Raw genomic sequence first — 15,855 nt, 5'->3', positions numbered from 1 at the left:
TGGACATGAGAACAGTCTTCAGACTGCTCATGGAACTGCTCATGGAACTAGTGTGAAAGGTCCCTGTGAAAGTGCTGTTATAGGCGATGGGGTCTATCTGCCAGTGCTGGTCCTTTATTAGCACCACCTCCAAAGGCACAGGAGCAGGCAGTTCTTAAATATCCAAAGTCAAGCAGGTGAGGCAGAAGGCCTGCTTGGCTGAACAGGGATCTTTTGCAGATAAGGCAACAAATGAAGATGTTTGCCCAGTGATAGCAAAGTCAGGTGATAAGAGAGGAATACAGAGATGCTGCTACCACTGTAGGAAGAAAATTCATCAAAAGCTCAGCCGGAGTTTAAGCTGGTCAGAAATGTGGGGGACAACAAAAAGAGGTTTTTAAAATGCATTAATGGCAAAAGACAGTACAGAAATTATTTCAGGTGGATGCCAGTTGAGGGTGCTCACCTCACAAACAGGGACACAGACATTGCAGAGGTATTTAATGCATTCTTTGCCTCTGTCATCACCACCACTGGTGGACTAAGGGTGTCCAAGTGCCCTGAGATGAAGGACCATGGCTGTGAGAATGACCAGCTTCCATTCGACCCTGAACTTGTTTTGATTTGCTGCTCCAGCTGGATCCATGTAATTCTATGAAGACTGGTAGGATTCATCTGAGAATCATCTAAGAGCTGGCTGATGTCATCACAAGGCCTCTCTTCATTTATTTGTTGAGCAGTCTTGGGAATCTGAAAAGGTCCCAGTTGAATGTAAGCTGCTCTCTCATTTTACGAGAAGTGCAAGAAGGATGACCCTGGAGACCACAGGGCTGTTACTTTCACTTCAGTGCCTGGTAGGGTTATGGAGGAGATTATTCTGTAAGTTATTGAAAAACACATGAAGGATAGCACTGTTACTGGTCGCAGCCAGCACAGGTTCAAGAGTAGAAAGTCCTTCTTACCAAATCTGATTTCCTTCTATGAGAAGGTAGCTCACCTAGTTGATCAGGGAAAGGCAGTTGATGTCATCTGCAGTGGGTCATCGACTGGCTCACAGGTTGGGCACAAAGAGTTAACAGTCAGTGGGATTACATCAGACTGGTGACCTGTCACTAGTGGAATTCTGTAGGGCTCCATCTTAAACACAGTTCTCTTAAACATCTTCCTAAACCTGGATGCAGGACTTGAAGGGATGATACAAAATTGGGAGGAGCTGTTGACTCTTTCCATTGCAGAGAGACCCTAGAGGCACATTGACAAATTAGAGAGCTGGGCAATCATCAATATGAAGTTTAACAAAGGCAAGTGCAGGATTTTGCACCTGGGACAGGGCAGTCCTGAATGTGTGGGCAGACTGGGGAATGAGAAGCTGGGAACAAGGCTGAGGAAAGGAACCTGGGGGTCTTGGTCAATGGCCCATTGAGTATGAGTCAGCAGTGCCCTGGCAACCAGGAGGGCCAGCTGTGTTCTGGGGGCATCAGGCACAGCATCACCAGCTGGGTGAGGAGGGGATTGTCCTGCTCTGCTCTGCACTGGGGCGGCCTCACCTTGAATATTGTGTGCAGTTTGGGGCACTGCAATATTATAAAGATATTAGAGAGTGACCAAAGAAGGGCGACGAGGATATTGAAGGGTCTGGAGAGGAAGCTGTATGAGGAGAAACTGAGGGCACCTGGTCTGTTCAGCCTGTAGAAGAGGAGACTGAGGGGAGACCTCACTGCAGTCTTCAAAATCCTCACGAGGGGAAGCAGAGAGGCAGGTACTGATCTGTTTTCTGTGGTGACCTGTGACAGGATCCAAGTGAATGGCATGAAACTGAGTCAGGAGAGGTTTAAGTTGGATATCAAGAAATGGGTTTTCATCGAGAAGGGTAGTCAGGGAACAGGCTCCCCGGGGAAGTGGTCACAGCACCAAGCCCATGTGAATTCAAGAAGTGTTTTGACAACATTCTCAGGCACATGATGTGATTCCTGGTGTGTTCTGCACAGGGCCAGGAGTTGGACTTTTGGTGATCCTTGTGGGGCCCTTCCATCTCAGAATATTCTGTGATTCTGTGAATTCACAGATTTCTTGTGTTTTATTAGGAATAGAAGATGGATATTTTTCTCTTAAACTATGTAGACTATATAATTCAGAAATTCCATAATTACTGCTGTTAAAAAACCCAACTATTTTTGTAAAGGGGTGTGCCATAAATTCTACAGGCATATCACCTCTTGTGGTCAAAACAAAGTAAGTGAATGGTGGGGGACTGGGGCATCTATTAACTTAGCTCTGAATACTCCCAAATTATTCCTTCAGCAGGTCATGGATGGTAGATCAGGCAGTGAAAGGAAGTGATGAAGCAAGCCATAATGCTTCAATTTTCTCCAGCCCTAAAATAGGAGTTGTGGTGATTATTCAACTAACAGAGTTTTTCAGTCACATGTAGTTTACATAATCATTAATCTATTTATTAATAGAGTTCTGAATCTGCAGTATAATTGGGGTTTATTGTCAGTATTCTTTCTTCTTCCTTGTTGAATTTTTCATATCCTTCAGGCACAACCCATAGTTGAAAACATGAAGTATCTAGGGGTTATAAATCTGATTACAGGTTAGGACTGTCGATCACAAACTGTTAAGGTCTTTGTATAACTTCAAGGTGTTTTCAGTTTCTGATTGATGTTCCTAGCTGTAAAAAGACACTTGGTTTAAGGATGTATTACAGAAACAAAGCTTTCCAGAACACAGTCTGTATGACCTATTATGTGCCTCTTTTGGGGATGAGGAAAGTCTTCCTTCAGATATATTAGTTCTTTCTGTAAAGTATGAAGGGATCTTAAGTTGATAACGAAGAGCTTAGAATTATTGGTTGCTGTGCTTAGGCCACTTTACTGTGAGCATGTGAGAACTTCTCAGTATATACATCCAGCAATGTGTATATAAAATATGTACTGTCCAATGAAGTGCAGTATTGCATAATCGTAGTTTCTTGAGAGATTAACTGATGACTTCAGATGTTTTACCAAGTACATACCCTAAAACATGCTTTCATATAACTACCTCTTAAAATTCTTCCATTATTTAAAAAGTGCAAATATGAATATGTTACTACGTAGTGGAAAAAAGGGAATACAGTTTACACTTAAAATCTGGCTTTTCCTTTGTGTCTCTTTGGCTTTTCAAAGCAGGTCATGTCAGGAATAATCTCCAAATACTTTATTTAAATTGCCTGTCATTTGAAAATAAAATAAATTATGATGGGCTGCAGTTGATAATAATAAAAATTGACAGTGTATCATGAAAAAAATATTCTAATCTGTTTAACTTTAGAGCTAATTATATTTAGAAATGTGTAAAAAGAAAAAAGAGTACTCAATATTCCTAAAACATTCTGATAACAGAGAAGGTGATGTCTTAAATAATTGTTTTGTGGCACTGGAGTTCACTAAAAGAACTTGATATCTCGTACCAAACTGTATAGGGTTTTTGAGGCTGATTTTATGTTTCCAAGGTGAGCATGAGAGAGGTTTTTCTTTTCTAGGTAGTACTGAATGTGCTGTTGCCTTAATGTCTTTGATAGCTAAAAATCTCAAACATACACAGATGAGGTACTTGGGGACATGGTTTAAGGATGAATTTGGAATCTTAGGTTAATGCTTGGACTTGATGATCTTAAAGGCGTTTTCCAATCAAAATGATTCTGTGATTCCATGTGAAAGGAGAGAAATGTAAGTTCCATATTTTGATGTGTTTTATGTTTTCTTACTCTCCGTAGGACTAGATCAAAACTGCTCCAGAGTAATTATTCCTGGCTACCCCTTATGTGATTATTATGCTTGAACATATTCTCTACTTTAACCTGAAATTGACTGAACAAATACTACTAAAAAAAATAGACACATCATAGAACAGCCCTAGTGTAGATGGCAAAAATAAAGCTTTATACTTAATTTTATTAGTTATTACAAGTTATTATTAGTTTTTATATACAAAATACTACTTAGTTACTTTACAGACTTAATTTTCCTTGACCTTTTTCTTGTGTAGTAAGGTACTGTTTTCATTGACTACCCATTATTTCAAAGTTGAGGATGGAGGTGAAAGATCAGTCTGTGTCACCTTTGGTTTCTTCTTCTTTGTGAAAGCAATGGCAATTCTCATTGTAACAGAAAACTATCTGGAGTTTGGATTGGAATCAGGTAACTCCTTTCTTTAGTGTTTGAACAAGCTCTAGAGGTTGCATGAGCTGACAAAAATTAGTTCCAGTGTTTTGGAGAATATCTGTGTTAAAATGAATGGTATATGTCATAGACTTCCAAGAAATTTTTCTTTGGAATGCAAATTCTAAAGACTATCCTGAATAGTGTCCTTGCTTTCTTTTAAAGAGTGTAATCTTTGCCAATTTTTTTTCATTATATTTACCTTCCAGTTTTAGATTTAAGCATTTTTGACTTTCATAGTCAAGTCGACCTCTGTTACTGGAACAGGCAAAAAAAATTATCTTTTTTCATGAAATGTACAAATATTAGAGATGTTAATAATCAAGTCTTACTGTATTATGACTAACTACTTAGCACATGAAAGAGCTATGCTAGACATAAGAAAAATCGTTTAAAAGATTACCTGTTACCTAACATTTTATTTCCAAAATTATTACATTATTTGTAATGTAATAGTGTAATATATGTGTCTCTGCAGGATTCTCAAATTTCTCCGAAAGTGCTATGCAGTTTCTTGAAAAACAAGGTTTGAAATCCCAGTAAGTTTCTGGAAATACATGTTTCTTTTTATATATGCATTTATAACTGAATCACTTGGATTTTCTTAGCAAGCATTTGCCCTGCATGTTTTGCTCTTGTACATAGTTATAAAACCTACAATAATGTGAAGAGGTGGGTTCATGAAAAGAATCAGTCAGTTCCCACAAGTTACTGAAGTTGCATTAATGTTTTCTTTTCAATACGGAGATAGTTTCTGACATTTTCATTGAAGCTTGTAAAATGCAGTTCAAAACTGTAAATGATTTTTCATGATCTTTCTCTTCAGCTTTTCAAGGATTATTTAAAATAGGTGACAGGTGTTTTTTGCCATTCTTACGGAGTGCAAGAGGATGAGTGTGCAAAAGGTAGAGATGGAGTTTGTGAGGAAGTTGGCACTAGGAATAAATTTTGTCATTCAGTGCTGTTTTCAGGTTGTAATAGTGTGTTCCTACATGCAAAAACATCTGCTTGCTACAGGACATCCAAGTTTTGTATAGACTGTAGAAGAAACATGCCGTAGCTTGTGATACTGCATGAATATACAATCATTCTCAGGCAGCCTTTGTACATTGAAAAATGGATTTCTGTCCTAGTTCTTTCCTTATACCTGTGTTCTAAAATTTGTGGGGCATTTCATCACTGGGAGCAAACTTTGAATTTTTTGCTTGGTAAGTCTCAAATATCATGCAGAAGCCATGGGATATCTTTACTTTTGAGGAATAGAAGTTTCCTCAACCTAGATTTATGTCATTTGTGAATAAACTCATGGGAAACCTGTAATGGAATCCCATGTGTTTCTTTACTTCGCTTTTCTAAGCTATTGCAAGTTTACTAACTTCTGTATTAATTATAAGGTTTTTTTTAATTTTAAGCTCTTGCAGTGTTTTGGCTGCTTAGCAACAATTGAGTTGATGGTGTCTCCTGGTAGTTTAGGTGACATGGATTAAGAAAGAATCTGAAACTCACGATTTCTGTTACTCTTTAATCTATTAGTTGATGTCACTGGTGGTTTTCTTGTTGTTTGTTTGGTTTTTTTCTTTTTTTTCTTTTTGTTATCTAGTGCTTGTTAATTCTCTAATTAATTCAGTAATTTGGTTGATCCTGAATATTTCTTCTGTATTTTTTTATGTACTATATTAATCTCTATGAAGAGACATGTTAATGGCTACGTGTGTGTTCCAGATAAATCTGTGAAAAGCTGTAGGAATAACAGTTTGATAGAGCATTTTAATGGGTAATGGTAGAATGAAGTATCCATTTTTTCTTTGATCAGTTAATCTTATGATGTGTCTGTTTCTCTCTTAAAAAAACATAATCCTTAAAATCATTCTAATAACTATTTCTGTTGTATAATTTGTTGTTAATTATGGTATAAAATTATTCTTTTTCCTTCTTTTTTACTAACAAATTAACCTCTTACGGGCAGTAGCTTAGGTTTTCTGTTTTAGTAGAAAATAAGTAGGTGACTTGGTTGGGTTTTGAAATTATTTTTTTAAACTTTAACTTTTGATTGGTTTGTAATAATGCTGGTATTCCAGAGTAAGACTGTAGAATGTTTTTGGCTCTTTTTATTAAATGTTGAGTTGAAAGTAGTCTCTGATCCCCCCCCATTCCCCCAACTTCCTCCCCAAGAAAATGCTTATTTCCTTTCTTTTCTTTTAGGGGTCCTGTGTCTAAACTAACCTTCAAATTGTTCCTGGCTGTTCTGTGTTCCCTTATTGGTGCTTTTTTGACATTCCCTGGCTTGCGACTGGCTCAAATGCATCTGGATGCTCTGAATTTAGCAACAGAAAAAATAACACAGTAAGAGAAAATATATGCAAATAGGTATATGCTACTCAGTCTTAAATCTTTTATGTCTGAAAATAAACAAAGTGAACTATTCCAACAAGAAGATAGTGGCTAAGCCTTCTGTTGCTGTGTGCTTTTTGTATCTTGAGCAGACTTACCACCTGCCTATTTCTGCTCAACCTGTGCTCTGCCAGTCTGTTACATTCTTTGCCTTGAAAGTAGAGCCCCAATTAAAGGAGCTTTTCTGTCCTCCTGCAAGAGCTCCACCATGGATGTCTCTGCGTTCAGTTTTCATTCCCCCATCATATCTTTCTGGAACTTAAGATAACCTTCAGGAAGTAACAGTGCAACCACAGACTTTTTTTTTTCATCCCCACCTCCATGTGGGCATTGTGCCTTTAATCAATTTAGCATAGGATGCAGTGCAAAAATGACCCAGAATATTTAATAAGGATCAGATATCAATACCAGTTTAAAGGAATATTGTAATTTTCAGTGATCTTTTAGTTTGGTAGTAAAACGTCTTCTCCATCTATTTTTCTTCAGCATTCTCTGGTGGAGGGTGAAGCTCCAGATGTCTTTCACAGATTTTGAACATTGATGTTTAATACATAATGATGACAGGATTCTGCAGCATAGGCAGTTGTGTGGCTGCTTGGTCTGGTCAATTTCCTAAGACAACCATTATGTTTTCAAGTAGGAAAATTATTTTTGTTTAAACTGCATTTTTGTTCTTTTCCCTCAGAAATGCCCAGCTTAAAAATTAAATCTGTTTGATCTGGGTCCTTTCCTCTTGGTAAATTTATAAGCAAGTACACTGTGTTGTACTTACACTCTGTGTAGTTGTCCAGCTGCAACTTCAAGCTGTTGGCTTGTTGTATGTGCTGTTAAATTTCTGTCTGTGTGTAGACTGTGACTTGAGTGACTTCCTAGTCTGTTCTTTTCAGCTAGACAAAGTTCTTAGTTTTTAATTTTTGTGTCTCTCAATATTTTAAAATTTCTTGTGCCTTTTCTAAAGTATTCTTTTCCAAAATCTTCCTCGATTGGTGGACATTACATCCTAGGCAGAAGTAGAAACTCTCTGAAACAAAAGACCATAAATCAAGAACTATAAGGCCAATTAATATCCACAAGAATGTGGTAATAAAAAATAAAACTTGTCTAGATTCATGTGTAGAGGGTATTTGAACCAATTGTTGAAGCTAACTTTATGCAATACAAAACAAATTCTTTTCAAAAGTCTACTAATAATTTGATTATTCAGCTGGAAAAATGTAAAAATTATAAATGGATTAAAACTTGGTCAGATACCAATATAATTTGGTAATGGAGTTATAAACAGAGAGTCATTGTCAAATGACTAGGCCTGGAGGCCACTGCTTGCCTTTGTGATGTGTTTCTATTAGTGAGTAGATCATTTATTGACTGTGGTTGTTTGGCACTGACTAAAGGGACACTGTAAGTGAGGATGAAATGTCACTGATACAAAGCTCTCTAATTTGGGTGCAGGAAGAGAGGGTCTATCTCTGCAGTCAATGCACAGTCTACTTAAAGAAACAACCAACCACACAAACAAAACAAAAACTGGCCAAAAGCCCCACTAGTCCCCAATCCCCCCAGAACCCTAAAACTAAGCAACCCAAAAATCCCAACACAAAATCCTATTTCTCTACCAAATGAAACACCTAAATTACAGGGAGCACTGAACAAATAAGGTTCCAAAACATGAAGGTTGATGAGGAAGTACCACTTCGCTGAGATGTTTAAAGTTATTAGTGTAACTCTTTTGTATATATAGGGAGTGGATTTATTGTTCTGGGTAAACAGAATAAAAGTCATCTGGTTTCCCATTTGGTTTTGATGGCTGGCTGATTTTTTTCTCTTTAGCAGCAGTATGCTTCCCTGCATATATCTGAAGTCTTCTTAACCAATTTGTATCATTTTCATACACATTCCCTCCTTTTTACCAGAGCCTGCTTCAAGAGTCTTTTTCAGCCTTTCTGCCTGCTCAAAAGAAAAAACCAAAAAACCCCCAAAAAATCAAGTGGTCCACCCTTTGGCACATTCCAGTCCATTAACTCAGTAGGATCTCTTAAATAATTAGAAGTTCAGGTAAAAGGCTTTCACAATTTAATAAAATCCTTTGGACTGTTCTTGATGATGTTGTGTACTGTAGCAACATTGAATACTATCAGGGCTTATTTCTTCATCTGAAACCAGTGATTTAAATGTGTGTCATGACATCTTCTGAAACATGAAAACATTTTAGTGTTTGTAGGAAGCTTGATAGTTTTCAATCAGTAAGGTCTTGTTCTAATTCTGTAGAACAACTTTCGATTAAGTCATTTTTTCTATGGTGTAGAAGCAATATGGTGGAGGTGGAAGTGTGGACCTGATGCTGTTAGTGAGGAAGCATTGCACTAGCAAAACCACCAGATCTCTTCAACTGTTTTCATTTCATTTTAGTAATGAAAAATGATTGTGATATGGGAGTCTGTAAATGAAGAAGTATATAAATTTCAGGAAAAACTCCAGAAAACTATATCCCCTTTTAAAATTCTGCTGTTTTGTACTCAAAGATGATGAAAGAGTACTTCTTCTGCTTCAACTGTACAGTTTTAAATAATACTTCCAAAGGTGAAAAGCTGTGCTGGCTTTTTTCAGGTTTTTTTGGTGGGTTTGTTTTTGTTTGTTTTTCTTTTGAGTCTGGGTATCTTTTAATTGAATGTAAGTATCAAGTTTCATTTAGTCAGGGTTCCTAAATAACAGTCTTTAATCTGGGAAATCTGACCTCTTCAGAACTGTATCTCCTAGTGTGTATAGATAATGGAAATTAATCTGAGTACATTTTTAATACAGAAAAAAATAGTAACATTGCAATATATTCCCCATAATTATCTGAGATGATGAGTTTCAAACTTAAAACTGTAATAGCTAGTGGAGTTTGGTGTTAATCCATCATACAAAAACTTCCAACAACTGTCTTTTACTATAGTGTGACATAATGCATTAACTCCTTTGATTGGATTGTTTGCAATAAATATTCTAAGAGCATTTTTAAAGCCAAATATGATGTGATTTCAGAATATGTAATACTACTGTTTTGTTGAAATGTAAGTCATACCTATAAAAGAAGGAAGTAATTTTCTTATTTAATTTTAAAATTAAGATTTCTTCTTTTGAATCCATACACCCTGTTCAACAGTGTGGTGATTGTTTAATAACGTTTACCTTTTTTTTCTTCTTTCAGAACATTACTACATATAAACTTCTTGGCACCTTTATTTATGGTTCTACTGTGGGTAAAACCAATCACTAAGGACTACATTACGAACCCACCTTTGGGCAAAGAGAGCATTCCATTGTAAGATTCCCTTCACAATTTCTTTCTGGGATATTGAGAACAAAACCATGTCAAAGTGCTCTTGGATAGTCATAGAAACATGAAGGACTTAAAATTTGATAGCATCTGCTGTCAAAGGTATTGTGAAAGGTGCAGCTGAGTTCTGAAGAGCTTCTGTTATTTCAGAAGAATGAGAATTAATTGCAGAGTGTTGAACGTTAAGGTAGTGGTTCCCAAAAAGCTGCTATCTTCTGATATCTCCTTGGCAATACTGAGTTGTTCTTCATAGGGGTGGAATACCACCTGATTCACTGCCTTCTGGAACCTTGTCTCTTGCATACTGGTGTAGGAGAGGTGTGGTTTCACAGAAGACAGTTGAGATACATTGCCATGAGAACTGAGCTAGGCAGTTTGTCTTAAGATCTTCGTGTAGATGAAATGTGTATGGAATTGGTAGCTAAAATATTTAAAACATAAAATGGGAAAGCATTTTCAAGACTGGTATCTGAAATTAATAGTGTATGAGGAGCATAGGTGACTGTTGTCGCAATTAAACTGAATAGTTCTGTATAATAGTATTCAAATAGACTTGAAACAGATATGATTGGCTGACACATTTCTTGCTTTCTAGAGCTCAGATAAGGTTCTAAGGTGATTCTATGATCACTGATCTATTACATAAAACACTTCAAATACACATATTTTATGCATCTGTTCTGTTCCTTACTTTATCTTAAAATTAGGATTGAGCCATAACTGGCCATCTCAGGCAACTGAAGTACCCATTTGCTGTCTAGTACTTGTCTGAAAACCTCTAATTATCTGTGTGACCTTGGTTTTTAGTGTCCTGCATTCACTACTCAGAATTCAAGCACTTACGAGCTATTCTTGTTTACAGACAAATGAATACTAATTTGGATCTAATTCTGTAATAGGGCTACTGACAAGTAGCAGGAGAGAGACGCAGAAGGCAAAAGTCAGTATTATTTTGCAATTGAACTTCAAAACTGTAGACTGTGCATTTTACTGTTTTTGGCAACATGCCTGAAGATTTGATACAAATAATTGTAGCAGTAGGTGACCTTTGGAAAACAACCTTATCCTTTTTTTGTTTTATCCATAGAATGTCAGAAGATACGTTTGACACTGTCAGATTGTGGATTATAATCCTATTGTGTGCTTTACGGTTGGCTATGATGCGCCATCATTTGCAGGCCTACCTGAATTTAGCCCAGAAAAGTGTGGATCAGATGAAAAAGGAAGCTGGCAGAATAAGTATGGTGGATTTACAGAAAATGGTAAGCGTGGTTGCACTTAGGTTACATATGTGGAGCACTCTGACTGTACAAATGCTTGTTTTCCATTTGTTATGTCTTCTGTGGCAGCAGATCTGAAATCCAAATGAAACTTCCTAGACTGTGTGTCCTGTAAAAATAGCATGATTACAGAGGAACTGCAAACTAAAATACAGAGAGATGTATCATCTGTATTATGCAGATGGCTTCTCCTGGGTTATTCAGAAGTTGTAAAAGATCCATTCATGTGAGTGGTGATCTGTAGCTACAGCATGGGAAGAAAAAGTTGAATTTAGATAAAAGGGTGCTAACTAAAAGGGTTGCTAACTGTGATTTTTAAGTTGAGGGAAAATTTATGATAAGGTGGTTATTTTTCAGAATAAAATGAGAGGTGACAAACAACTCTCAAGTGCAGTAGCCTAGTTACAAAATTGCTTATCTCATTGTGGACAAGGCAAGATTTCTTAAGATTTTTTTGGTTTTTTAAAGAGGAGTTATGAAGTATATCATGAACGAATGAAGGCGTAAAATAGTGTTGTATGTTGCCTGCAAAATAAACTGAACTTTCTAGTGTTGCATGATAACGCTGCCTGTTGATCCTGCTGAGCTGGGGTGTATTGCAGGAGGAATATTGAGTATGCCTTAAGACAAAGACTCTCTCCTAGGATTATCATTGTTACTCGCAGTTATACTAAGTATTGATGGTCCTAAGTGGACTCTGAAGTAGCTACTTAAAACCAAAATGGTTAGGAATTTACTTCATAAAAATACCTTAGGAAATACAAGTAGCAGCAACTGGTTAGGACAGAACTGTGCCAATCTCCGTAAACGCACTAATTTATTTCTTGGAATTTTCGTCCTATCCATGAAACAGTAATGTCTTCTCTATGTAGCTCTTCCTAAATCCAATTATCTAGGCTCTTCTTATCTTCTCTTTTAGAAGGCCATAGCCACTAGATCTAGTCTTGTCTTGTTTTACTAATCATGTGCATTTTACCTTTTTCTGGAATTTTTGCCAGTAAATTCTTTCCTATCTGTCATTCTGCGGTAGTGGTCATTACTTTAAATTTGTTATTTTTGTCACATTGCATCAATTTTTGGACAATACTTTTCATCTCATGCTTTTTCTTCTGTCACTGTCTTACTACCTTTTCTTTTCATATTAGTGTTTTGATGCTTCTTACTCAAAGCCTTTTGAGGTTTTAGAAGTATTCTCAAAAATGTCATGTGTGCCTTTACCATTTTTAACCACTGTGCATTCCGTTCTTTTCTAAAACCCAGTTAGCTTTATTTCATTGCTTGCTTGCTATTGATTTTACTCCTTTTTTCCTTCTTTATTTGGTCTAGTCTTTTAGGTCAATAGCTTATATCAAATACATAATGTAACAATCTTGAGAGAAATGGAACAGATTGGGAGCAGAGGGAGGAATATATCTGAATGGATTTCAATGAACCATAGTGTATACCTAAAATTAAGATCATTTAAATGCTGTTATTGATCAACTACTAATGAAAAATCGTCATTGTTTTTACATAATGGTATTTCACAGTTGGAAATCATAAAAATATCTCACTTTTGGAAAGGGACTGCAATATTAATCAAACTTCCATTTACTTTTTGTGAAGCTTTGGACTGTGACTACTACTTCATTTTTGAAATGGGATTTAGTTTGTAAATCACTGGGAAGTTTAAAAATAAACATTTAGTTTTGTTTCTGGTGTATTGCAATAGGAATTTTTGAATGATAGCATGCGGTTTGCAGAAGCCAAATTTAATCTCTTTGTTTTAACAGAACTGATACTTTTAATTATTTCCTTTTAGCACTTCCTTTTAGATTTATAAATGTCCTGAAACTGGAGTTCATTGTTGGGCTTTCTTCATTTGGTCTTTTGAATACAATAGATCACATGGTGAGAGGTGCTAGAAAACTCTTATAATAGCTTTAATGCATAAATACTGGTTTTTTAATAAATTGTTTTTACTAGACATGTTTATAGGGATTTGCTCTGATCAGCCAGGACTCATGAATATTACTTTCTTCTGTTTTCCCAGGTGGCCCGGGTATTCTATTATCTTTGTGTAATTGCACTGCAGTATGTTGCACCATTGGTAATGCTCCTTCACACAACTCTGCTCTTGAAAACACTAGGTAGGCAAAACTGGATAAATAAAAATGTGTTCCGTTCTACACAGGACTTTTATTTTCACCTTACTAAGGAGAATGTAAGGGTATTTGCAGTACAGAAACATGTTGTAGTTTTGTGCAATTTAAAACATTTATGTGTGGCTTTTAAGAAGTTTTCTTCAATGCTGCTTTTAGTATCTTTCAATGATATGCTAATTTGTTTGATTTAGTTCTGAAAAACTGTGTAATACAGCCAATTAAGGTGTTTACTTCTATTGAAATAAACGTTTATCTTTTAAGAAGTGTTCTAAAAGTAACCTGTATAAAGCATTGTTGATTGGCTTTTGTGAGCATATCTTAAAGGCTTTTGAATGGAAATTATGAGATATGGGGTTTGTTTAATTATTGGGAGATCTGAAGTTTGATCTGGTTTGATTTCTTTTTTTTTTGGTGAGAGATGTCTTTCATGGGCTGCCATGCAGTCATGGCATTCTTTCTTGCAAAAAGGCAATGAAAAGAGATAGAAAGAGATAGGCTTTATTAGGCTGTGATTCATCCTTTTCTGGAGCAGACATCTGCATCTGGTGAGATGAATCATACCCAGGGCTGACAAGGGGCTCAGTGGCAGCTATTTCGCATGTAGATGTCAGGATGCCAAAAGTTAGGGTGAGTCCTACCCCAGTAGCTTCCATGATCAGGAAGCCATGCAGAAGAATGCAATTAGTATTTACTAAGTTAAAAAAGTTAACTTTTGTTTTGTGTGTTAAAATGTATCTAACATAATCTGTAGAGTGATAGAAGAACTTAATTCTACAGAAATATTTTAATTGTTTCTTTTTAACAGGTAATTATTCTTGGGGCATCTACCCAGAATTGAATTCTGACACTCCAGTAGAAAACAATCTGCTTCCCAGTTCTGTTTCTTCTGAGTCTCCACCTGCTGATGGAAAGATGAAAGTAACAGTAGTACAAATAACAATGGCTTTGGGAAGTCTAAAGAATATTTTCACTCCTCTCCTGTTCCGAGGACTCCTGTCTTTCCTCACCTGGTGGATTGCTGCTTGCCTTTTTTCTACAAGCCTTTTTGGGCTCTTCTATCACCAGTACCTGACTGTGGCGTGAGCAGGTCAACTGACAAAACACTTGTGAGGTCAAATGCTAGATACAAACCCAGGTACCCAAGAGGAGATGAAGAGAAAAGAAAACTATATATGAAGAGAAAACATATCATAATTATTTTTAAGCACTTCCTCTGTGTTCTCAGGGTGAATAATCTTAAAATGTGTAAAATCGCAACTGGGTTTGTTATTTTTGTTACCCAAATGGTAGGTAACTAATTGAATTATGGTATTGGAACTGACTGACATTATTATGTGATAGATAAGCATGCTGGTGGTAAGTATGCTGAAAAGATGTGACCTCTGAGTATCTTGGTTTCCATAAACAGCAAGCCAGCCTCAAAAATTTGTGTTTTAAACATCAAAGTCAGTGACTAAACTGCATTCAAAGGGTACTGGTTGTAGTGGTGGTGGCTGCCTATCGATTTAAGTCTTGAAACTGAGCCATACAATGAAAGGAGACAAGAGGGGATTTAAAAAAATAAATTCTGTTGGATAGCTATTGATCACTTTTCTCCATGGAAAATGAAATAATCCAACAGGACAGGAGACATACTGTATATTACAGTAAGGAAAGTTGTATAAAATTTAAATTCAACAGGAGTAGATGTATATACCTGACAGGTATTGCTGCCTACGTATTTTGCAGGAGTGCTTGTGCAGTAAGAAGAGAGTTATAACAGATATATTATTTCAGTCCCTGCAGTCATTTTGGAGTAATGGCCATCTCTATTGGTGCTAATATTGATCCACAGATTCCATCTGGATCTTTTAAATGTCTTCTTTTGAGGTAGTAGATGAATTCCATTGAATACACAAAATAAAGAAAATAATTAGCGATACTAATCAAACATTTCAAAACAAAACAGTTTAATCCTGCTGACTGAGAGTGTATGTATATGTGTAATGTGCATATAAATATATATTATATATTAAATATATAATATATATGAAGTTATAAAATATGGAATCTTTATTTTAAATTACTGAAATGTATCTTACAGAACCGTGGGAGAGGGATGTATGTGTATCTAGTAATTTCAAGATCCCTTATGAAATGAAAATTAAATTTCTTTTTGAAAGTTCAGTTGAAAGGGCTATTTGTTTCTGGTGCCTCTTCAAAGGTACTTAGCTATACTAAAGAACTTATACTGTCTTGGAAGAAAAGATCTGCTTAAACTGTTAATCTTGAAATTTCTACTCTGTCAGAACATCATCTTTTGCCACCTTCATCTGTATTAACTTGGCCATATAGTAAGATCTTGGCTCTCGAAATAGATTTTCTGTTTAGTAAAACAGCTATATAGTAAGGCAGAGCAAAGCATTACCTTTACAAGTTTTGCTTAACTGGAGGGATAAATTCCAAGTATAAAATCATTGAGAGTTTTTCAGATGTTTTGTGTAATTGCAAAACAGAATGGGGATTTATATGCAGTAGCTTTTTTTAAACAGTTAATA

The 15,855-nt window shown here is 36.1% G+C and overlaps 1 protein-coding gene across 3 annotated transcripts in view; it reads left to right on the top strand.

Annotated features, from left to right (window-relative positions):
* TMEM161B (transmembrane protein 161B) overlaps nt 1-15,484 on the top strand; it is a 37,278-nt gene extending 21,794 nt beyond the window's left edge. For 2 of the 3 annotated variants that reach the window (XM_071581451.1, XM_071581453.1), the window contains 7 exons: nt 4,012-4,163; nt 4,663-4,723; nt 6,387-6,527; nt 9,766-9,879; nt 10,982-11,156; nt 13,207-13,303; nt 14,124-15,484. In XM_071581451.1, the coding sequence (XP_071437552.1) occupies nt 4,012-4,163; nt 4,663-4,723; nt 6,387-6,527; nt 9,766-9,879; nt 10,982-11,156; nt 13,207-13,303; nt 14,124-14,401 (1,018 nt within the window). In that variant the 3' untranslated portion in view covers nt 14,402-15,484. The remainder of the gene's footprint in view (nt 1-4,011; nt 4,164-4,662; nt 4,724-6,386; nt 6,528-9,765; nt 9,880-10,981; nt 11,157-13,206; nt 13,304-14,123) is intronic. The other variant, XM_071581452.1, reaches the window with a different exon arrangement.
* Nucleotides 15,485-15,855: the final 371 nt, after the last annotated feature.

This window comes from Pithys albifrons, chromosome Z, assembly GCF_047495875.1.
Source record: "Pithys albifrons albifrons isolate INPA30051 chromosome Z, PitAlb_v1, whole genome shotgun sequence".
Lineage (NCBI taxonomy): Eukaryota > Metazoa > Chordata > Aves > Passeriformes > Thamnophilidae > Pithys > Pithys albifrons.
Note: the sequence above shows the minus strand (reverse complement) of the source record. Positions and strands in the feature narration are given on the sequence as shown.